The sequence below is a fragment of the Megascapheus bottae genome, chromosome X, assembly GCF_031878675.1.
Source record: "Megascapheus bottae isolate mThoBot1 chromosome X, mThoBot2.hap1, whole genome shotgun sequence".
Lineage (NCBI taxonomy): Eukaryota > Metazoa > Chordata > Mammalia > Rodentia > Geomyidae > Megascapheus > Megascapheus bottae.
In genome coordinates this window covers 63122508-63148838 of record NC_143547.1, presented here as the reverse complement: position 1 = coordinate 63148838, position 26331 = coordinate 63122508, and the positions used below count along the sequence as shown (strand labels likewise).

General features: G+C 34.9%; 1 protein-coding gene across 6 annotated transcripts in view; it reads right to left on the bottom strand.

Moving 5' to 3' along the window:
- Positions 1–26331, bottom strand: part of Diaph2 (diaphanous related formin 2) — an 809447-nt gene that overhangs the window by 559997 nt on the left and 223119 nt on the right. For all 6 annotated transcript variants that reach the window (XM_090326172.1, XM_090326173.1, XM_090326169.1 and 3 more), the window contains 5 exons: positions 24939–25057; positions 23206–23270; positions 19317–19421; positions 13393–13695; positions 11427–11541 (listed from right to left, as the gene is read on the bottom strand). In XM_090326172.1, the coding sequence (XP_090182298.1) occupies positions 11427–11541; positions 13393–13695; positions 19317–19421; positions 23206–23270; positions 24939–25057 (707 nt within the window). The remainder of the gene's footprint in view (positions 1–11426; positions 11542–13392; positions 13696–19316; positions 19422–23205; positions 23271–24938; positions 25058–26331) is intronic.

Genomic DNA, 26331 nt, shown 5'->3' with positions numbered 1-26331 from the left:
TTCTTTCTACATCAGTTTTATACTGAGGGACATGTTTCAGCATTCCATAACCCATGTAGTTAACAGGCAAGTGTTTCATTACTTGTAACTCTTTATGAGTGTATTGTTACTGGGTCTAAAAAACAGAAGTACATTAATATCCTACATAAGCTAGATAGAGCCTTGTAGGCAAGCAAAAATGCAATTAAAAGAAGAGGAGCAGACCGGGAGTTTGGCCTAGTGGTAGAGTGCTTGCCTAGCATACACGAAGACCCAGGCTCGATTCCTCCGTACCGCATACATAGATAAAAAGCTAGAAGTGGTGCTGAGGCTCAAGTGGTAGAGCTCTAGCCTTGAGAAAGTCCAAGGAAAGTGCTCAGGCCCTGCGCTCAAGCCCAGGACTGGGGAAAAAAAGAATAATAAGAAGAGGAGCTGGGCAACATAGCTCACACCTATAATCCTAGCTACTTAGGAGGCTGACATATGAGGATCTTGGTTCAAAGCCAGCATGGGAAATAAAGTCTTGAGACTCTTATCACCAATTAATGCCTAGAAAACTGGAAGTAGTGCTATAGCTCAAGGGGTAGAATAGTAGCCTTGAGTTGAAATGCTCAGGGAAAATGCACTGGCCCAGAGTTCAAGCACCAGGGCAAAAAAAGAAGAAGAGTTCACATATAATAGCTTGTTCTCTTCCTGTGGATCAGATAATGGGGAAACTAAGTATTAGCCTGATATTTCTGATTAGAGATCTTTCATGAGCACAGGTCTACTGCAGAAAGATATGCCAGAGGTAAAAAATCTGGGCCAATGGATTAAGGAACATGGTTAATGAAGTATTTTTGCAAGACTGTGCTCAAATAGCAGACAGAGCAAACGATGAAGCATGTAGACTATGTGGAGAGCCTGTCTGAACCAATCATGTAGCTTCCATTTGTTCATCAGAAAAATATCATCATGATGGCTGGGTCCTAGCACCTCATTCCAGTAATCCTAGTTACTCTGGAGGCTTAGATCTGAGGATTGCAGTTCAGGGGCTAGCCATGGCATGAAAGTCTGTGAGACACTTATCTCCAACTAACTACTCAGGAAAAGCCCAAGGAAGTGAATGGTTCAAGTGGTAGAGAGCCAGTCTTGAGCAAACAGAAGTTTAGGGACAATGCCCAAGCCCTGAGTTCAAGTCCCAATATTGGCACAAAAAAGGCGTGGCTAATATTATGAACAGTATAGGTAAACAAGCAAATTAAATCATTCATGTAAAAACCTTCACAAAGAAACTAGTATTGTATAAAGGTACAGCAAATATTAGTGCATATCCTGGCTGAAATTATTGGTATTGTTATAAGTGGGTAATATATATTTATCTTCATTTACACAAATATCTTTGATAGCTATACAGTTGTACTGATTATTATTTTTCACAGCTATTTAAATAGCGACAATAAGAAATTAAGTGCTTTGCTTTGAATCAACCAACCAATCACAAATAGACATTGGCTTCAACACACAGAGCTTCTCTTCATTTTAGTGAAACAACTGTACCATTTAAAATTAAATAATCAGACATGGTGGTATAATAAAACTATAACCTCAGAACTACTGAGGCTAAGACTGGGCTACATAGCATTGAATATTTAGACAGATCACATGCATACACACACACACACACACACACACACACACACAAACACACATAATTGAGTAAAAGATATATTATTGATTAATCATTAGTCATTTTGAAAATCGATATAGCTTCCACAGTTGAATACTTGAAAAAGAGAAAACAGGTACCAAAAATTACCCCAAATGAGCTGAGCACCAGTGGCTCATGCCTGTAATCCTAGCTACACAGGAGGCTGAGATCTGAGACCTGTGTTCTAAAACCAGCCTGGCAGAAATGACCCCTATGAGAATCTCATCTCCAATAATCACTCAAAAACTGAAAGGGGAATTTTATTCAAAACTAAAAAGTACTCAAAGCCAGTGCCCAGGCACTGACTTCAAGCCTGATAACCAACAAAGTAAGTAAGTAAGTAAATAAATAAATAAATAAATAAATAAAATTATCTGAGTGATGCTTGACACAATATTCCTTGCTTGCCCTTGAGAAGGCAGAGCTCAAGAGGTCAGACCAAGCTAAACCATAGCATTCCAGCCCAGGAATGGCAATAAATAAACAAATCCATCCATCCATCCATCCATCCACACACACACACACACACACACACACACACACACAGATGGTACCAACAGCTTGTGGTCTCAGATACAATCCAATGTCTTCCTAAAGAAAATGGGCACTACTGAAATATTCTAAGAATGGAAGGGCCATGATCACTTCCATACAGGACTTGAATGTGGAGAGACCAAGTTTCCATAGTACTTGTAATTACTAAGAAATCCCACTGTACATGTCTGTATAGTAGGCTTTGGGGTGATCCTTGCCTTGTAGTTTCCATGCTCTTCAATAATGTTCCTTAAATTCTATAAGGACTGAACCTATTTACTTGACCTTAGGCTAGAAAAAGATTTTAGCTTTCCCACAGCTTGTCTTTTCATTTCATTCCTTCGAACATGTAGACTTTGGTTAACAACACAGCAGTTTTTGTAATGCTCCATTGAAAGTTTCACAAGAAAAGAAATGAAGAGAATTATTATTGATAATAACCAATAAAGAAGAAGAACATTCAGTTTGACAACCAAGAAGGAACTGAATCTACCCAGCAACTATACTGGGGACCCCAACTTCCCTAATACCTATTATTCAGAATTGGAAGAAGAGATGTTGAAACAGAGAACTCAGTTGATATCTGTCAAGATTTCTGATATTTGGAAGAGCAGTGGGGAAGGAGAAGGGAATGGGGCCTAAAGTTGTCAGGCATGTTAAGAAAGTCTTCAACTAATGAACTATACCCCAGGCCCTCATATAAATTTAGGGCAGTATGTAATTTAACAGGAAAATAAAAAGTTGAGCTTCTTTAAACATAATATTAATATGCAGGTATTAATCTGTTTCTAAGTGCAATTGCATTCCTAGATGCATGCATTAAAGTAAAATATTTTTAAAGTTATAGTTTTAGATTTTGGGGGTATAATTTTAGATACATCATCTGTATAGGTCTGAATACAAAATTTATCTCACTCAAGCCACATACCTGCAAGAGATAAACCTTTTTATAAAATAATAACACTATATGGAGTGTTTGTTTATTGAAGGGATAGAAAATTTTAAGGAAAAAACTGGTTAACATTCATGTGATTATCATGTATTTTGACCCTTCAATATAAAATAACTAATATAAAAATCACTGCAAAATTGTTGCTTGAAACATATTCGAGAGAAGTAGCTGAACTGTTATGATTATTAAAGATCACATGCATTCAGTGAGCAAAAAAACCCCAAAAATAATAACACTAATGAATTGTAAAAATTATACTCATAAAAGTAATTTGAGGGCTGGGAGTTTGGCCTAGTGGTAGAGTGCCTGCTTAGCATGCACAAAGACCTGGGTTCAATTCCTCAGTACCACATACATAGAAAAAAGCTGGAAGTGGTGCTGAGGCTCAAGTGGTAGAGCTCTAGCCTTGAGAAATCCCAAGGACAGGGCTCAGGCCCTGAGCTCAAGCCCAGGACTAGCAAAAAAAAAAAAAAAGAAAAGAAAAGAAAAAGAAAAAGAAAGAGAAAAAAAGAAAGTGCATTACTTAGGGCCAGGAGTTTGGCCTAGTGGTAGAGTGCTTGCCTAGCATGCTCGAGGACCCGGGTTTGACTGCTCGGTACCACATACACAGAAAAAAAGCCGGAAGTGGTGCTGAGGCTCAAGTGGTAGAACTCTAGCCTTGAGAAAGTCCAAGGACAGTGCTCAGGCCCTGAGCTCAAGCCCAGGACTGGCAAAAAAGAGTAATTTGAGATTCAGGGAAAATAAGTAATGGTGACATCTACCTAAATAACCTAATATGAACAAAAACTATAAACTGCTCTTGTCAAGGACTATCTAAAGGGATTACTTATATGTAAAGTTATCTGAGTTGAACTTACCTAAATTAAGAAAATTAACTGAGTGCAGTGCCTTACCCTGTAATCCTAACTACTCAGGAGGCTAAGATCTCAGGATCAATGTTCAAAGCCAGCACGGGTACTAAAGACCACAAGACTCTTATCTCTTATTAACCACAAGAAAACCAGAAGGGGTAGGGTGGTAGCCTTGAGCTGAAGAGCTCAGGGACAGCACCCAGGCCCAGAGTTCAAGCTTGACAATTGAGAAAAAAAGGAAGGAAGGAAGGAAGGAAGGAAGGAAGGAAGGAAGGAAGGAAGGAAGGAAGGAAGGAAGGAAGGAAGGAAGGAAGGGAGAAGGGAAGGGATGAAGGGAAGGGAGAAGAGAAGGGAGAAGGGAAGGGAAGGAGAAGGGAAGGAGAAGGGAAGGAGAAGGGAAGGAGAAGGGAAGGAGAAGGGAAGGAGAAGAAGGGAAGGAGAAGAAGGGAAGGAGAAGAAGGGAAGGAGAAGAAGGGAAGGAGAAGGGAAGGAGAAGAAGGGAAGGAGAAGGAGAAGGAGAAGGGAAGGAGAAGGGAAGGAGAAGGGAAGGAGAAGGGAAAGAGAAGGGAAGGAGAAGGGAAAGAGAAGGGAAGGAGAAGGGAAGAGTTCTCTTTTTTAATAGAATATAGTCTGAATATCATATACTGCTCAGCTAGAACAAAGCATGACTCTAAAATTGAATGATACAACATTAAAATGCATACTGAACTCAATATATTTGTCAATACAAAACTAAGTTAGAATAATATGAATGAGAACCTGTGTGATTTTCAAATTTTATCAAAAGAAGTCCTGTTACTATTATTGTATTCTCTATTTATCCATCCATCTGTCCATCCGTCTATCTATCTATCTATCTATCTATCTATCTATCTATCTATCTATCTATCTATCTAGAAGGCAAAAAAGGAGACAGTCTCACAAACTCATAACTGAAACAGGTAGTAATAAAATACAAGTTGTCTAATGTTATAAAGCTAGCTTCAAAAGACTAATCTAGCACAAGTGGTACATGCCTATAATCTTAGCACGGCAGGAGGCAGACATATAAAGGATCACAGTTACAAACCAACTCAGGGCAAAATCAAAATAACAAATAAATTATGAGGCCTCATCTAAACATGTCACCCCATCTATAGGAAGAAGTAAAAATGGAAGGAAGTATAAATCAACACAGGAGGAAGAATAAATCATCAAGTAGGCCTAACTGGGCAAGTAACTATTATTTTTAAAAAAAACTAAAACAGGAAAGGGCTTCAAGAAGCTTCTTTCAATAGATTCATTTGATCAAGCATAAAGCCCTGAGTTCAAATCCCAGTCCAACAAAAATACGTATACCATGTATTTTTATTGCATCTTTACCAAATGCTTAAAAGATACTACATTTCTTCATTTATTATAAGGAGAGACAGAGTTTTAAGTAAAATCCTGCCCTTTGAAAGAGAACATAAGAACTAAATCCTTTTACCATGTTCCCCCACCCTTTTTTTTGGTGGCAGTACCCAGGCTTGAACTCAGGGCCTGTGCTCTGTTTGTCATCTTCTTTGACTCAAGGCTAGTGCTCTACCACCTGATCTACAGTGCCAATTCCAGTGTTTTCTGAGTAGTATATTGAAGATAAAAGGCTCATGGACTTTCCTGCCCAGCTTGGCTTCTACTCTGATCATCAAATCTCAGCCTCCTGAGCAGCTAGGATTACAAGCATGAGCCACTAGTGCCTGACTTCTGAGCATGCTTTTTCTATGTACTGTCTGAAGAAAATAAATATTCTTCATTTGTTTCCTTCTGTGTAAAGCTTATAATGTGTACATATACATATTATGTGATTAGGATAACATATTTGTTAGGGTATCAGCAATCTTTGGGTACTTTAACCCCATCGTATATGAGGAGAGCACACCAACTTGTTTTCAAGCCACTTCTAAGAATGTCTACATTGTGAAGACAGGGATATATTTGATTTTGCTATTTTTTGCCATTCCTTTATTTCACAGAACTATCTAGTTAGGGTGGGCTTCTTTAGAGGCAACCAGCTAATCCTGAAACCAAAAAACACAATTGAAAGTATAATCTTCCAGGAAAAATGCTTTTTTTATAGATGTGCATTTTCAAACTCAGTTCCACCATAATCTTAAAGCTATGCCTAATATTTCAAGCATGATAAAATGACATTTATATGCATTTGAAATATTTATAACACCTCAATTTCCTGGTATTATTAAAACTAAATTGCACTGTAGAAATCTATTATTGAAGAAGCTAAATTTTATTAACCTCATGTTTATTTCTTATATTTCCTCCAAGCAACATTAAAACCAAAGAAATTGCTTACAACTTCCACATACACACTATATTTGTTCTTCCTGAAGCCTCTAGAGAACCCTAGAAATTCTAATTAGAATTAGCAGTAATAAGGTACATATTTTATTATTATTTTGAATTTAGTTAATATTAACCATCATTACTTTAATTCTTATATATCATTATTACCTATATTTACCATAGTTATTTTAATGAATGACATTACCACTGTAACCTTGATGGTTATATGTTTCCATATATTATTAAAGTGAGTAATAAATTTTCAGTAGAAAACATACACAAATCCAACAGTTACATATATAATATATATATATATATCCTACAGACTCATAGAGTCCTTTCAAGCTGAATATATTGTGTTAATCAAGAAAGCTTCCTTTTTTGGGGGGAGGGCCCTAGTCCTAGGGTTTAAACTCTGGGTCTGAGCAGTATCCCTGAGCTTTCTTCTCAAGTCTAGCACTCTACCACTTAAAACACAACATCATTTCCAGCTTTAGTGAGTGGCATATCAGAAATAAGAGTCTCGCCAAGTTTCCCGCCAGACCTCCCTTCAAACCACATCCTCATATCTCTTTCAGGGGCCTTAGTATGGACATGGTGACTCACATTAATAATCACACCTACTTTACAAACTCGGCTTAGAAACTTGATACTAGAAGTCACAGATAAGACAATAAAGTGGTAGGAATGTAGCAACATCCTATCTGAAAAAATAGCTAAAGAGAAATGGCCTGAGCCCATGGTTCATGTGGTAGAGTGCCTGATTGGAATGTGCAAAACCCTGGACTTCCAAATCAATTTTAAAATATTTTCTTTCCCCAACATTTTACCAAAACTATAAGTTGCCTTTTTGTTCTATATTATGCCATTTTCTATCAGTGCAATCAAGCCTTTTGAATTGGAGGCCTGAACCTGTGAAATCTAAGTATCTTCTTAACAAACCAAAACCTCAGCTGGAGGTATTGCTCAGTAGGGGAGTAGTTTTGTTAGCATGCTCAACCACCTGGATTCAATCCCTAGTACTGCACAGACACATACACAAATTAGAAGCGTTGGGCTCTCCTAGCAGAGATTTACATTAGAACAATATCTAGAGACATAAGGCCAAATAGTATGACACTAAATGTAAGGACCTCCAGGATAAGGAAACAAAAGCCATATAATGAGTGATTGTTGTCCTTAATGTACTATGTTATCTCTTACTCTTTTGCTATCCCTTGGTCATATGATATTGTTACAATAGTTCGCCTTGTTATCTGATATATTTTATATGTGCTTAATTGGTTATTTGAAATTGGACAGGGAAGGGGGAAAATCAAAAAGAGTGGGAGGAGGGGGGAGGGAAATGGGGACCATGTCATGAGAAAGGTTACCAATGTTTGTGAAGCAATACACCTATCTGGTGAATATAATGTAACCCTTCTATTAATTATAATAAAAAATAAAAAAAATAGAATTTAGGACTAGCAATTTTGAAATAAATGCCTAAGATGCAGCTAAACAAAAATATGCAAGCTTCAGCCAATCACCAAGTGAACACATCATGTCCAAATAAGGCCTACTTAAGTATACCCAATCAGCACATTTCTCTCCTTTGTTTCCATAATTAGTCTGCAAAAGCTGATCATTGATCATGCATGGAACAGTCAGGCCTTCTTCTGAGTGCTACAGAATACATGATTGCATTGTAAAAATCATTCTTTCTACAAATAAGTTCTGCTGAACTAAATGTGTCAATGAGTTTTTCTTTTAACACTTTGCAAATGGCATTCCTTGAGAAGAATTGCCTCTTTCCTGATTAAAATTCTACTTAAATGCACAGGATTGCTCAAATTATATACTTCTGGGATGAGATCTCAATCTTCCCAACTCAATATTAACTGCTTCCAAGATTCACTGTAACTTGTCTAAATGCATTGTCCATTTCCTATCTCCCTCACTTCATTAAGGGTTCTGTGTGGTGCTCAGACCTTATACATTTTTTTCACTTCCATTCACATACAGCAGGTACTCAACCAATTAGCTAAATGAAATGAGAGACTTATGCTCTCCTAACACAAAAATAATCCGTTCTAAAGCATTTCCCCTAAACTGCGAAGAATAACTAATTTAAATAGAAAGTATAATTTTATGGTACTTTCAAGTATTAAATATTTACACACTTAAACATTATAAATATTAGCACTGGTATATCTTTAAAGCTTTCTATTTAGCAATTCTAAGCTACTTTAAATTTTTAAACATTTTCTTGAAAACACAGTTTGGTAATATTTTACAATATATCTAGGGAGAACACAGAAATGAACTCTCCAACATGCTGGTAGGAGAGGTAATTTTTCTGAAGTTATGGAGCATGGAGGCTTTGATTTGGAAATGTCTTAGAAACAAAGGGTGTGTTCCTCATTCCAAAAGGCAGCTCAATGAGTTGCAGTGAGCAACAGATTGGGGAGTAAAGTGAAGCTCTAGAGTAGGAAAGCCAGGGCAGAAGTCCAAGTTTCCAGGAGCCTCAGACTCCTGATGATTTCTTACTGACACTGCCACCTATTGGCCAAAGGCTGAATCAAACCAAGAGAAGTAGCAAGGAATAGCAGCTACTGCAGGAGGAGCATTCAATAGTTATTGAGTGTTAATTTTAACTGGCAGTTTCGTATCATTAAAATGCACTTTGGCTCTGTTCTATATGTGTAGGATATTATATGATGCTTAACTGAGCTCTTAAATATACCTTCAGAGTGATGCTAAAAGATACCCCTGTCCTGATCTGCACTTAAACATTCAAAATTAGGAGAGGAAATGCAATGTCACGTAGAAAATCTAGAGAAGGAAACAATAATAGCAATGCAGCATTGCCATCAGTGAATACAGGAGAGCCTGTAAGTGATTTTTGTTTTGTGTTACTTATGTTTGATTAAGCTTTGGCAGCTGCACCAAGAATTACTTATATTGTAACTGATGAGCTCTATCTAGTGCTGCACAGAAGAGCAGAAAATCTTCTTACTGAAATAATAGCTGTATTAATTGTCAATCACTAAAAACACATACACACAGCATCAGATAAATGAAGGAGAAATACAAATTAATATTTATTAATTGTCTGCTGCATACAAGCACTGTGTTGGTATAACCTTATTTAATTCTCACAGCACTAGTAGGTAAACATTGCTCCACTCATTTTATGGATGAAAACATTCAGTCAGTAACATTACAAACATCACTGCTGGAATCACACTATGGAGGACTCCATTGCTTCTAGCTTTAAAACCACACCATACTACCTTGAGCAAGCCTGCTCTAATGCTTTTGATAATGTCCTCTGTGTCGCTTTCATAAGTTTTTTTTCCATATGTAATATGGAAAATACTGTGTGTGCTTAATCATTTTAAAGGTCCAAGCTGACTGTAAAATTTTATGAAATGTATGTTTCATATAGGACTCAATACAAGGAAAAGAAACAATTAGTAAAAGAGCAGCTGTTCAATAAAAAATGTAGGAAAAACTAGAGGAGAAAATTCATAATGAAAGAAGATAAAAACAGCCTATGAATAGAAGAAAAGTTGTTCAAGCACACATTTATATATATTTATATATTTTTGCCAGTCTTAGGGCTTAAACTCAGGGCTTGAGCACTGCCCTTGGACTTTCTCAAGCATAGAGCTCTACTATTTGAGCCATAGCACCACTTTCATCTTTTTTATATGTATGTGGAAGCAAGGAGTTGAACCCAGGTCTTCTCCCATGCTAGGCAAGCACTCCATCACTAGGCCAAACTCCCGGTCCCATATGTGTGTATTATATATATGGCTAGAATATATTTTTTTCTGTCTTTTTTATTGTAATGTATAGAGGGGTCACAATTACATTCACCAAACAGACGGTACATTGCTTCTCACACATTGATACCCCCTCTCATGTTTTTTTCATCATCATGTATTTTTCCTTTTTGATAAAAATGAACATGTATCTATTAAATAAGTTATCATCATTAAAAAGAAATTACAATAAATAGTAATCTCCAAGTCACTGAAGGAACCTTTAAATACGGTATAGTAATAGTAAGAAAAACAAAAGACTAGAAAGAATGAAAATAATTGTTTTAAATGGAAACATTTTCCAAAATAGTTTCCCAGCCAGAGATTGCCATGTGTGGATATGAACATAAATTTACAGAAAAGAAAAACTATTTAATTATGTCTGGTATACAAGATAAGCTAGGAGGACTGAAAATTAATAATATACGCAGCCTTCTCCCTCTCCTCTCTCTTACAAACACTCAAATTTTCAAATTTCACATCCTAGGGAATGTTATAATAAATCTGAGAGAATAGTGAAAATGATAATTCCAAAGACAGTATAAAGTATTTTCATTTCTTGGCTCATTCACACAGGAAAAAAAATGATGTTTAACTCAGCTATTACTCCTACATTAATTAGTTGAATAGATATGCCAAAATACAATACCAAAAGGTTCATGAATATCAATGATTATGGATAAGATTAAAAAGATTCCTGAATAGCACTAAAATTATGTGTGCAGTACCGAAAATTATTAATGATCTATTCATAAAGATTATCAAATCAGTAACCATGCTTATTAGGTAACAGATTTTCACACTGATACAGAAATGATGCTCATAACAAAAATGATAAAATTTCCTGGAAAACCAGTATCATAAGTCATACCATTTTAAGAGAAAAGACATTTTATATAAGCCCTGTCAACAATCTTATTCCAATTTTAGAAAATCTTCCGTAGTGTATTATCTTCCATTTCTTTCTATTACATGGTAAAGCAAAACTTCATGTCTGCTTCTTAGCAAAAATTACAATTTTATAATTTTATATGCAGTATAAAGCACATTATAAGCATGAATATCAAACACCTAATTTTCAGATGAACAATAATATTTACACAAAAAACTTAAAAAGAAAGAAATTTATTTTACTTTCTGTAAACCTTATATTAACATTTTAATCTACATTAGAGTGTACTGAAGAATGAGACAAATATACATACAGTATTAGAAATGTATGTTTAATAGAGCATAGAATTGTAATGTATAGAATAGAAAACACAGGTTTTGAAAAAAGTAAAATGTACCTTTTATGTTGGTGGCAAAATTCAAGGCCAATTTTGCAAAGAGATCTGGATTCTCAAACTTCTCTTCTTTTACTTTTAACCAGACACAATTCTCAGATAAATCTTTAGGCTCAATCTGAAACAAGAATAATCAAGATTAATTTCCAAACTATTACTTCTTAAGTTTTCAAAGAATTCATGATCGGCAAGATTAAATGACAATTGCAAGATTTCTCTAAAAATGAAGTATAAATTCACAGAGAAACTCTCAGAATTCAAGTTGTATGTGGAAAGTCATCCCAAAGCATTAGGCCATTTATGAAATTACATTTAAAATATTCTTCTCAGAAAATAAAATCTTGGAAATAATTTAAAAAATCCTCTTCAACTCATATACATTATCTTTGGTTTTAGATTACTTTTTAAAATGGAAAGCTGAGACTCAGAAAAGTTAATTACCCATCCTCCTTGACCAAGTTTAAGACAATAAACATAATATTTCATGCTCTACACAGTATTCTTCTAAATGAGTTGGACACATTAATTCCCCTAAGCCTAACAATAGTTCTTTAATACAGGACCTATTAGTATTACCAAATTTAAAAGAAGATTCACAAACTAATAGATGCTAGAGCTAGGATTTAAATGTAAAACATATTTTTTCAGAGAACTGTTTGTCTTCATGGCAACATGGTGCTTTTGTGGCCTGTAAAGACCATGACAACATGTGTTCAAACACAAAATGTCTCATTACACTTACATACATAGTGAAGTGAACCAACAAAATATAGTTCTTGTATTTAGTGGATTATGCTTAATTTAAAGTAACCACAATCTGAAACCATGTATATGTCAAAAATTAATGACGCAGGTTTTTCCATTAGAAGAGAAACTCACAGAGATGAATAAGGACTTAGAAAATTTCTGTAGTAACATTGAAAAGAATAATTGGTCGGTGCTAGGGCTTGAACTCTGGGCCTGGGCACTGTTTCTGAGCTCTTCAGCTCGAAGCCTACTGCCCTACCCCTTGAGCCACGATGCCAGTTCCGATTTTCTGGTGGTTAACTGAAGATGAGTCTCATGGAATTGAACCACAATTCTCAGATCTCAGTCTCCAGATTACCTAGAATTATAGGCATGAGCCACAGTGCCATGCTTCTGTAATAAGTTTTTTTAAAAACAATATTGTTTGATAATATAAACAAAGAAAAACATTCAATGGAAAGGATTTTCATACAGCATACTCACTGAAAAACAATTTATATGAATGCTGAATGTTGTTACATAATTAAAAGCTTAACATGAAAAACAGAAGCACTATGAAAGTAAACTTCTCTAAGACAGCAAGGTTCATTAACAAAAACAAGGTTATGTTATAATCTTAGTCCATTATACATATAAATATCTTAATATATATAAATTATACTACTAGCCAGGCACCAGTGGTTCGGTCCCATATCTAATTTCTCAGGAGACTGAAAGCTGAGGATAACATTTCAAAGCCAACTGTGGTATGAAAATCCATGAGACTCATATCTTCAATTCACTCCTACCAAAAATGCTCAGAGTATAACTGTGGCTCAAATGGTACAGCACTAGCTGAGAGACACAAACCAAGCCCTGAGTTCAAGCCTAAGAACCAACACACACACACACATACACACACATACACACACACACACACACACACACTACAGTAATTAACTTAAATCGTGTTAAAAGAATTCACTTGGTTGCATATTTCCTACATTAGTCTCTATAGGATTTTAATTTTCCTTTTGCCTTCCTAAATATTTTGGAGGCAGGGATATAGCTCATGTTATCTGGGTAACAGATTGAATGATAAACATGAAGGGAGATCTCACAGAAGAACGAAATATAGTCAGCAATCAACATCTCAAACACTTACACATAGGAACACACTTTTCATATATTAATGGTTATCCATGACTAAAAAAGGCAAAATAAAATAGTGATTAAATAGTACCTTTGACCAGTTGATTCTCTTCATGGATACTTCTGGCTTATAGACTTTTTTATGCTTCATTCCATAAGGTAGACTCAGGGACATTCCACCAGGGGGTGGTGGTGGAGGAGGAGGACCCCCAAACAAAGGTGGTGGTGGTGGTGGTGGTGGTGGTGGTGGTGGTGGAATACCAGGCATTCCAGGAGGTAATGGAGGACCTATTCCAGGTAGAGGTGGGGGTGGAGGTGGTGGTAAACATGGCCCAGCACCAGGCAAGGGGGGAGCTGGGGGATGTCCTGTAGTTCCAGATGAACCAGAGGATATCTGAAACAGAAATGAGCCAAGCTTAAATGTCTATAAGAAAATGTGACAGAAAGAAATACATTGATAGGTATTGCATTAAGAGATTATGGAGGTTCGGGAATTTGGCCTAGTAGTGGAATGCTTGCCTAGCATGAACCCAGGTTCGATTCCTTAGTACCAAATACATAGAAAAGGCTGGAAGTGTTGCTGTGGCTCAAGTGGTAGAGCGTGAGCCTTGTGAAAGCCCAAGGACAGTGTTCAGACCCTGAATTTAAGCCCCAGGACTGGCAAAAAAAAAGATATCATGAAAAGGACATTTCCTAAATATCATACATGGGACAGTGATTACTGCAAGTATCTTAATGCTAGAAGTTGACAACTGCTAAGATGTTGTGACATATTTATCAAAAACAATGAAAATTGGACATTATAAATAGGTTCAAAGAAGAAATATATACAGCTTGTGCCTGTTGGGCTATTTTGATTAAGTAAAGAATAATTAGAACAAGGTCATGGATTCAAACCCCTTGGGGGCTAATTATCTTTACACAGGAGTGTTTCACAGCACCACTGACCTAGCTGTCTCCTAATGCCAATAATTAATACTAAATACCCTCTATCTACATAGTAATATATGCTTATCAAAATTTTTACATTTTTTGTTTCTTTTTAAACTTTATATAAATGCTGTAATGTAGATGGGGCACATTGAGCTAACCTTCACCTCAGAGTTAATAGATGAGAAAAGAATAGGTACAACAATGTTAATGACTAATCAAAAGTGGCACAGTCAGAGATGTGATTAAGATTTGAATGCACTTCTTTGCAGATTTGGGGCCTTCGTCCCAAAATAGCATAAGATTCATTGTATACTGACATATTTATGAAAATGCATCATTTGTTAAGAAAAGAATTAAATTCTGAGGAGAAAATGTTATTTTACTGGCATGGAAAGATTAAGTTTGTTCCCCAATATCACTGGAAAATATTTTATTCCATTTAAATTATTTTTTAATGAATAAATCAATTTTCATACAGAGTTACTAATCATAAGGTCATTTTGAAAAATGAATACACTAGGAAGGAATAGGGAATCACAGAAACAGCAGGACAAAAGATGAACTAATGCAACAGTGATAATTGTTTGACACCATATTGGCCATGAACCTTACAACTTGGATACAAAGGGCCATAGGGATGAGTAGGATAAAATGAGGAATGGGGTAGCAGTGTTTAAAAACAAATGTGCTCTTGTTTCTATATCCTACAGGTCCTTTCATTTAGTGTCATACTATATGGCCTTATGTATCTAGGTTTTGCTCTACTGCAAATCTCTGCTAAAAGAGCTCAGGGTTTCCACTGATTATGACAAATGAAGGAAACCATTGAGCCTATGTTCCTTTAAGTCTGGCTTAATTCACTTAATATGAGTGATTGTTGACCTTAATGTACTATGTTATCTCTCATCTTTTTTGCTGTCCCTTGGTTATCTCATATTGTTACAGTATCTCACTTTGTTATCGGATATAATGGATATATTTCAATTTAGTTATTTGAAATTGGATAGGGAAGGGGGGAAAACAAGATGAGGGGTGGGGGTGGGGGGAGGGAAATGGGGACTAAACATGAGAGAGGGTATCAATGTATGTGAATTAATGTACCTTCTATCTGGCAAATATAATGTAACCCTTCTATTAATTACAATAAAAATATTTAGAAAAAAAAACAAATTTGCTCCTATTTACCATAGCAAAGATATGGAACCAAATCAGATGTCCCTCAGTTGATGAGTGGATCAACAAGATATGGTATTTATACACAATGGAATTCTATGCTGCTGTCAGAAAGAACGACATCTCCCCATTTCTAAGGAAATGGAAAGACTTAGAAAAAATCATATTAAGTGTAGTAAGCCAGACTCAAAGGAACATAGGCTCAATGGTTTTCCTCATTTGCCATAATCAGTAGAAACCTTGGACTCTTCTAGCAGAGATTTACAATAGAGCAAAATCTAGATACATAAGGCCATACACTATGACGCTAATTGAAAGGACCTCTAGGATACAGAAACAAAAGCCATATAATGAGTGATTGTTTTCCTTTATATACTATGTTATCTCTCATCTCTTTTGCTGTCCCTTGGTTATCTCATATTGTTACAGTATTTCACTTTGTTATCTGATATATTGGCTATATGCTATTTGGTTATTTGAAATTGGATAGGAAAAGGGGAAAAACAAGATGTGGGTGGGTGTAGGGGGAGGGAAATGGAGACCAAGACATGAGAAAGGGTATCAATGTATGTGAAGTAATGCACTGTCCATCTGGAGAATGTAATGTAACCCCTCTATTAATTACAATAAAAAATATATGGGAAAAAAAAGAAAGTGGGAGAAAACAAGGAGATGGTAACACTGAAAAGAAATGTACTCATTATCTTACTAATGTAACTGTAATCTCTCAGTACATCACCTTCACAATAAAAGAAAAGAGCTGCATTAAAAAGAAAATGTGCTCGTGCCCAGTGCCAGAACCTTAAGCCTGTAATACTAGCTACTCAGGAGGCTGAGATATGAGGACTGTAGTTCACAGCTAGCCTGGATAGAAAAGTCCATGAGATGCTTAACTCCAATTAACCACCAGAAAACCGAAACTGGTGCTGTGGCTCAAAGTAATAGAGCACTAGTCTTATGGATAGTTTCCAGACTCTGAGTTCTAGCTCCACAAAGCATAACAACAATAACAAAAGTTAGTTATGTAACTGTTACCGCCCTGCTTATCACTGTTTCAATAGTGTCTGTTAAAAAAAGGAAAAATGAATACAAAGGTAGCTATCTTTTAGAACATACTTCCTTTGTAACCAAAATATTACATTTGATTAACTGAATGAAAGGTTTCAAAAAGAAATTTCTTAGTATTTTATTTTTATTTGTATGAACTCCTTCTAACTTCATTAAAATGAATTTTCAGGTTGAAATATTGAAATGAGCTAACTTACAAATATCTCTGCCAAATAAAGAAACTAAAGCACATATTGGAAAATAATCAATTTAAGTTATATTACTAAGCAGATTTGATCATGGAAATGTTTCCACTAATATTCACTGTATAATGACCAAAATTTATTTATAAATGTGAATATGCATGGATATATATAAAATATTGAAGTAAAGTCTTTGTAATACTTAAAAGAAAATCCTTTGCTAGAAAGATATTATATTCTGAGATCAGGAAATATTAGACATTAAAAGGTCTTTTAACTTCATGAATAATAAGAGAACATTAAGGGTCTGACCTTAATGGTCTTGGCTGAAATTAAAGAAACTAAAAATGGTTAAAATTTAGGAAATTAGTAATTTACTCTATAGGTTCTGCATTTGCATGCATTTTCTGAGTATTTTGAAAGGTGAAATTTCTCCAATATTTTTATTAACAGGCAGCAAAATCTAAATTACAAGATGGTAAAAAATACATAACATCAGTCAAATGTTTAGCTTTATTAAATATTTCCTATGAAATGTATACTACTGCAAAATGTTGGTATTTAAAATTAGGACTCCAGTGGAAGGCTAGAGCTTCAGTTTTAAAGGGAACGTTTAATGTGCATAGATGAGCAAGAGTGAGCCTTTCTCCAATAGATAAAATGTCTGTTTCCAGCAGATACTAATAGTTGTTGGGACATAAACATTTTTGTCATCAAAAAAAACCCTTAAAATGTTATACAAGGAATAGGCTCTTTCATGCATATGTGCCAGCACTGGGGCTTGGATACAGTGATGGGTACCCTTCCTTGACATTGTTCCTCAAGGCTGACACTCTACCACTTGAGCAACACCTCCATTTCCAACTTTATGATTTTTTTGAGCTAAGTGTCTCAGGAATTTTTCATCCCCAGAAGGCTTTAAATTTCAATAATTACATCTCAGATTTCAGCTTCCTGAGTAGCTAAAATTACAGGCACTAGACACCAGCTCATCAGCAATCAGCTTTTTCAGGGTATATCATCTAAAACTCTTCAATATCACTAAGTATTATAAAGATCCAAGAGATAATTTCAGATCTATTCAATATGGGGATTAATGTAAATCCCTAATGTATAGGAAATATCAATACAAGGAAAAGTATACAACCAGTAATTGTAGACATGTAGAAGAAAATATAACTCAGCTGCAGAAGAGATTGCAATCAGAGCCCATGCTACAAAGTATCCATAAAGAAGCCAATGCCAAAGGTCTGAAAATTCCTGGCAAAGAGATTTAATTCAGTAACAGACAACCACTAGACATATTGAAACCTAGAGTACTGATACAGTTTTTACAAAGATTAATTTCCTCTCACATAAAGGATGAATATGAGAATAAAGAGATAAGAAGAAAAGTATCTATTGTAAGTCCAGGCAAAGTGTAATGGAATGGGTTGAGAAGTTGAGCTGTGGCATAAGAAGTAGGGCACTAGTCTTGAGCAGAGGGAGGCTCAGAGACAGAGCGTAGACCCTGATTTCAAGCACCAAGTATAGCAAAAAAAATCAATGTGTAATGGGAGTAAGTTTCAGGGATTCTAGGTTTGAAATAAAAGGGGAAAGGTCAGACAATTAATATTCATGAAAGTGATAAACTTGATTTGTCAGAAAAGACAGAGGAAAGGTAAAGAACATACAAAATTCAGTGTAAAAGAAATGGAGATCAGGATCTGTTGTGAAGAAGAAGGGAAGAAAAATATATAGCTTTGATTTCAACATGAAGCATAACATTCCTATGGGGATAGCTAGAAATGGAAGACAGACTCACAAGACTTGACACTTACTAAAAAGTGATATTTCACTGTATGACACCAAATGGGATGTTTGTGTCAGGATATATGAAGAAAAGGAAAAAAACTGAGGACAGAACATGAGGGAATTTTATCATGGAGGGGATGCCAATAAACTAAAGTGAAACTGAGTTCTCAAACATTTAAGAGGGGGAAATCACCTGATACAAGGAAATGATAAAAAAAATTGTGGATAAATAAACCAGGCTACAGGCAGGAAAAGGCTACCACTAAATAAATTTTGAGTACACTGATGGAAAAAGGTGTAATAAATCAACCACCCCTGAGGAGCATTCACTATATTATCTTACTCTCTTTAGTTTCTTAATATTCATTTAAGACATACAGCATGTTGAGGAAGGTACTCAACTGATTCCTAAGTTTAGATACTCTAATTAAGATTTCAAATGCATATACTAGCTTTTCATCCAAGGTAAAATCTAAAAAGCCTGATTTTCAGATGGCAGTAGTTTAGATTTAAAAGAGATCTGAAAAAGCTTTTGAGATAATTGAAATTAATGAACATTTTCATATTCTTTTTGGAATAAAATACTATGCACCCAATTTTTCACATGAAATTTTTATCCCCAAAACATTTTCGCTTATATTATATATTCTGCTAAAATATTTAGGACAGTTTGAGCAACTAATGCTTTATTTTTCCTAAACATTAAAATGATATACTGTCCCAGAAAATCAAATCTATAGTTACTTCAATAAAATGAGAACAGTCAAAAATAGTCAGTTTATGCTCACAATTTTCTTTCTATCCAAAAAGATAATTTTCTACCATCCAATTTACTAAGGCATGAAATAAAGTCTTATTTCATTACCTGGGTTCGAAGTTGCTGGATTTCTGTTTCGAGTTCTTTGATTTTTTCCTCTTTTTTCTGAAGCTCAGCCTGTGCTTCCTGTCGAGCTGTGAATTCCTCATCAAACTGCAATGACCAACATCATAAATGTACAGTTAAGAATATACTGGTGAGACAGCTTTTAACATTATATGGTAAATGAGATGAATAGAGTGATTAGCTGAGTCTCTGAATCACTCTGAAAGAACTATTGACAATTTTCACAAAAGTATTCACTTTAGCAAGGAACTCCTTCTGTTGCTAATGGGAAGGATAGCAGAGAGAATATTCTTCACCCATCCACGATAAGCAAACTTATTTTGCTTTTCAAAAAAATAGGTACACTGAGAAATGTATTTCAAATATAATAAGCACTTTTTCTGTTGTATTATTAAAATATGATTGTAGAGTCTATACTAATCCTTCATCCTATACTTTTACACTGAGTGCACTGGAACTTGAAATTCAAAAATACCCGGCCAAGATGTTTCATCTCCCAAATTATATTTAATCCTGAAGAGATTAAACTTTCAGAAGGCACAAATGAGTTATATTAACACAAACTAGAATGTTTCTATTGTAATCCTAATTGTGTAGCATCAAAAAGCTATGTTCCACAAAATCTCACAACAAAATGATATACATTGATTGATGTTCTCTGAAGACAGATAATCAAAATTCACTTTCAAAATGATTTTTATTGCCAGTCCTGGGCTTGAGCTCAGGGCTTGAGCACTACCCTTGGACTTTCGCAAGGCTAGTGCTCTACCACTTGAGCCTCAGCACCATTTCCAGCTTTTTGCTATGTATGTGGGGTACCGAAGAATCAAACCCGGGTCTTTGTGCATCCTAGGCAAACACTCTACCACTAGGCTAAACCACCAGCCCCTCAAAGTGATTTTTTTAAGATGGTGGAGGGAGAAATGGGGCAAGAACTATGGAGAGGGTAATACTGGACAAGATACATACTCATAACCTGACTTGTATAACACCTTTGCACAATTACTTAATCATGCTTATGGACCTCCAGGATATTGAAACAAAAGCCATATAATGAATGATTGTTGTCCTTAATGTAATATGTTGTCTTTCAGCTCCTTTGCTGTCCCTTGGGTATCTCATATTGTTACAGTATCTCACTTTGTTATCTGATATATTGAATTTATTTGTATTTGGTTATTTAAAATTTGATAGGGAAGGGGGGAAAACCAAGACGGGTGGGGGGGGGTGGGGGGAGGTTAATGGGTACCAAGACATGTGAAAGGGTATCAATGTATGTGAATTAATGCACCTTCTATCTAGCAAATATCATGTAACCCTTTTATTAATTACAATAAAAAATTTTAAAAAAAGAGAATAACTTTTTTATTTATTTATTCTTTTAAATAAATAAAATAGATGAAAGTGAGTGGTGAAAATACAGTGTAGGAAACCAGAGACTAAATGGTGAACAATCATTTTCTACATCTTCTCCTAACTATTGCCACTGCCCAAGCTCTAAGCAGGCCAAGTGGCCAGCACAATTACAGTGAATACTGTGCATGTCCAGCTACAAAACATTTTGTCTTTTATTGTCAATGTTACCTCAAGACATTGCAGAGATCTGCACATTATTCCAACAATGTTTTCACTGTTTCTTAAACTCACATATCTTACTGTCCAAACCTGTCTTTATAGTTTGTAGAACAAAGCAGAACAATTTTCACTGTTAAAAAATATTCATCCTCATAGGAGACTTGACCTTTAGAAATTTCGAAATATTATTCTCATGTTACGAGGAACAAGGAAAACTGTCTGAGGACAGTACTTAGGTCAAACTGGAAGTACTATTTAGTAAGGCTTTCACATATCTCTACTTAAATTCCTGGACAATGTTGCTATTCCACAAAGACTGCTGCAAATAATCTCTAATATCTTGAAATTTCAAAATGATCTAAACTACAGAGATCCTACATTGTGAATGTCTTCAACTTCATTATTGTACATGTTAAGGTGCATGTGAATTTACATTCCCATCCCACCTTCCAAAGTTCACTTTTCCTGTGCGATATTCAAGTATGGCCCAACACAACCACATTGCACATAAATTTTCCCTGTGGGTTGCACATTTGAAAACAGGTACATGTTGCCTCTGCTTTAAAAATATAGAATATGCATCACAAAAACCTGAAATATGTCATCTGCAAGTTGTTCTCATAAATCTACATTTTGGCAAATATGAAACTAAAATCCTAAAAGAAAATGTAGCTTACTTGAAGTTTAATACAACTACTATGATATGTTCATAAACATAACTCATCTCATTCTGATACATTTTTTAAATATTCTCATGTGGTGGCTACTGTTTATAGGGAGTAATGATAAGAGATAGACACATACATTCATACATACATACATACATACATACATACGGGTACATAACAATTATTTCATCAAACTCACCTACTCCATCACTCATCTTCATCCCTACTTCTCCCTTCTTAAAAATATTTAAAATTTCTTGACACTTTTGTAAACACTGCAGGTAGGTAGCTGCTAGTACATTACCTGAAGACATCACTGGTAATCAGACTTCACTATTAAAAACTGACATTAATTTTCCATAAAATTAGGACTCCTTTATCCATATTGTATGTTTACTAAAAGCGTTACTAGATTTAATCACAATTGGCTCTAATCTTCTGGTGTGCACTGGAGTATTCAAAAATTAAGGAGATACTGATATTTTCTCAGAGGAAATTCTGAGAGTTGTATTTAAAACTGAAACATTAGAAATATAAATGTCTGTTAATAAAAAGCATGCATTTTCTTTCACCAGTAAAATGACAGCTTCACACAAATATTATACCCAAAGCTCAATCTCTTAAAATCTATTCTACGAACTGAAAGAGCAAAGACATTTCTCCAGATGCCCTGAAGTAACTCTATAATTTCCAGAGTGATAGCAAAAGTGATTATCTAATCTTCAAGGTAAGTTATAACTTTGAAGAGACAGTAATATGTAAGCAGTTTATCATGCTGTCAGAAGACTAAAAACTCCAGAGTTTTCAGAGTTGTGTGTCAGTACTTCTGTGTGCACCCAGCAGAAGAGAAATACTATACTAACATTTAATAAGATATAGGACAAAAGTAAAAATTAAAGAGAGGAATAAAAGGAGTGTTTAACTCAATCTCTTGTAAAACACATACATAAACCTAAGGTATGTTTAACCTAGCATTTACTCAAAGGCATTTATATACACAGAGAAAAGAGGAACTTCAGAAGTTCCAACAAGCCTACTTGAAGTAAGAACTTCATTTAAACAACAAATAAGTCAAAAATGGAGAGAGCAAAGCAACAGGATGAACCATTCAACTTCCTATTTAAGATCATAGCTTCTAAGATGAGGTCACCAGAGACCTATCTAATACAAGTTCAGGCTACAAAAAAGCAATGTGGGAACTTATTTTGGTTATTTCTTCTCTTCTGTTTTTTTCCCTTTTCTTTTCTTTTTTTTTTTGAAAGATCAGACCTCTATCTCAGTATCAAATGATGTTTAGCTGGAGTTCTACCAGATGAGCTATGGCTCCACCCCAAATAGTTCTTTTGATTTTCTTTTTTCTTTTAGTTATTTTGAACTCTGCTTTTTCAATTCTATCAAATTATCTTTGGTTTGTCATTGTTATTGTAATATAGTGTGTAGGCGAGGTGTCTTCTTACATGGCACTATAGGGAATGAAGAGAGAACAGTGATAACTTGCTTTCATTAGAGCATAATTATTCTGTGGTTTGGGATGAATCACTATAAGGTCTCATATAAAGACAAAGTGAGAATATGCACAGTGATTATATTGCTGATTTAATAGTTATAGCTAATATTCTTTATCTTACCTTTTTTGAAAATTCGGCAGCTTTTTGTTCACTTTCTTCAACTTTTGCCTTGTTCACACAGGAATCTATGCAATCAAAAATTATGGCATGAGATTTCAACCGAAGAATGGCTGCCAGCTACTATTCCATACAGATGGTATGTATTTTTTTTGCCAGTCATGGGCTTGAGCTCAGGGCCTGAGCACTGTCCTTGGACTTTTTCAAGGTTAGAGCTCTACCACTTGAGCCTCAGCACCATTTCTGGCTTTTTTCTATGTATGTGGTACCGAGGAATTGAACCCGGGTCTTCGTGCATGCTAGGCAAGCACTCTACCACTAGGCCAAACAGTTTGTATTTTGATTCTAGATACTCTCTTCCATTTGGCCCTTTATTTCTCATCAATACTTTTGATTAGCAGCATACAATCATAAGTACCTGGCATACAACATGCAAAGCAAATGCCTAGTGAAGTACAATAGAGCTAGCAAAAATGAACAGTATAGAATGAGAGTTAACTAGGGCCTCTAATGGAAAAGTCTCCTTATCATTCCCTCCACGAAATACAAAACAAACTATTCAGTTAATCATTCTCAGTTAAAAATATGAAGTGAAACTTGCATTTATAGTCATTGCTGGTGATATCAAATAAGATATGCTGGCTTTAAAGAATTTGGCCTTTCAAATTTTATACACAAACTTACAGCAGTAAACCCTAAGAAAATAATGAGGAAAAAGTCACATTCATCTAAAAGATTGTTTACAGAAGTTTAATTTATAATTGTCAAAACCTGAAACCAATTAAGATGGGTAGTAATGAAAAGAAAACCTAATGTAGATGACAGTTCACGAAGTAGAGCATTATACAAACATTTTTAAGGGCTGTATTTTGAAGATTAATAGACAAAATTCTCATAACAATAACGCTCCATTGAATAATATCAGCATAGACATGGACAGAGAAATATAAAGTACAGAATAATATGGCAAACCTATCCTGTGCAATGGAGTGAAAAACAATATGTAATTGGTATTCAATAGCTGTAACTTTACTTTTTTAGAGTAAAGTGAATGTCAGAATCATAGTAATGATTATTTTGATTATAAGTAGAACACCTTTAGTATGCAAACCCGTATAGCATAATGTTTTTCCCAATTCTACTTAAGCTTCCCATCCTAATTAATAGTGTTCTAGGAACTTACCAGTAACAATATAAGGACATTTCCTTAGCAACCCAAGGGAAAAAATAAGATCATATCAAATTCATCTTCCCTAGCTCAAAGGTCTCTAAAAATACAAACTGATCTACTTTCAAGTTGCTGAAATAACGTATTTCTTTTTTACAATCTTGAGAAGAATAATCTGGCTGTACCATCAATGAGATCGTACTGTATATACAACATCCATTATTTAAACAAAACCTCTTAGTTGCCAGAATAACATGAATTAAATCATTTCAGAATTAAGAATACTAAAGGGGAAACACACGTCTATAATATTATCTAATTTTGATGTGAATCTGAGTGTAAATTAACTTCAGTAGTGTTGAAGTTTATCAAGTAGGGTAATATGTATGATGACACAGGCAGAACGCTTAGGCTCATTATTAAAAATGAGTAAGAATTGAGTCACAATGAACACAGGGATGTACAAGGAAGCAATAGAAGTTTACTGAGAAGCCAATTTTTAAGAAAATGTCTACTAGACAGATGGTATAAAACACAACTGACCATAAGGACTATAATCATTGCATACCTATCAAATGAGTGAAATCAACATCTAATCTTTGCCTATACTTGAAGTCCGGGTCCATACCACTGCAGTGCAGTACAATCTGTGAAACACACTCCTCAATTATTTTATAATACTGGGGCCTGAAAAATAGGAAAGAATTGTTAATGATTTTGTACCTATGCAGAGCAAGTCTAGTAGGAACGATTCAGTATTCTCAAATAAGTAAATTTTGTTGTAGTACTATTGAAAAATCTCCCTCAAGTCATTATATTCACTTGTAAAAACATATCCAAGGATAGTATGGATGGTATGTCACTAAAGTTATTGTGATTTAATACACTGCAAATATTTAGTGCGTTTATGTTCTAATCTGCAAGGATTCATGTTCAAGGATTACTATCAACTTTATCCATCCATTGAAACTATTGTTTCGAAAGTTGAATATTTTCCATATCCAAAAGTTCTCAAAACAAGCAATGAGTCTCTTGGCAAGCAATGTCTTACTAATAACTTACAGCACTTATGCTCAGGATGGCTAGCTATAACAGCTTACAAAACTGTACTAATGTATTTAAGTTACAGATTACTTCAAATATCTATGCAACCTACATTTAAAATTTCATTTTATAAAACCATAGATACATAATACACATAATGATAGTGGCAATGTGTTTAAAGTGTCAAAAATTTTAAAACATACCTTAGGTCTGAAGGCCTATCAAGGTAATCATGGTCTTAAAAATGATCATTCATACATTTCAAACGTTGTTTGGTTTTTAAGCCCCTTTTTTCATGAAAATCTTGGGAAGACATAATATCTGTCATAGACTAATAAATTCAACAGAGAAAACTACATAAGAAGGACCACTGTAGATAAGTCATGATATAGGTATCTCATAAATATAGCTTGCCAACCTAGTAAAGTTTGAAAATAAACTAAACAAATTGGAATTGCTCTTCTATGTCTTCAATCATAGGGCTAGCTTTAGGATTAAGAGTCTAAGATTAAAAGAGTCCACGAGTCAAATCAGCATCACATTTAAGGGAAATAATATGTATCCTCATCACAGTTCAGTCAGTAATTCTTTGGGTGAATATGGAAAATGAAACAGTTCCCTTTGAGGCCAGGCTAGTCATCCACAAGTAGAATAAAATAGTTTCACACACTTCTACCTATCAGGGATGCTCTTAGGATCAAAAGGAAGCCATTTGTAAGTAATTGCTCATTTATTGATACTTACTAAGGAATAGGGGAGCGTCATACAAACGTTTCCCCCAGTTAAGTAAGTACCCTTCGGGCTTCCTGATGTGTGTAATTTAAAACACAAAAATCTTTTTTTAACCATTATTTTTCCTTCCCCCAAACAACATATAAATTAATTTTTTAACAATCTTCTGTGTCTCTGTAATAGGA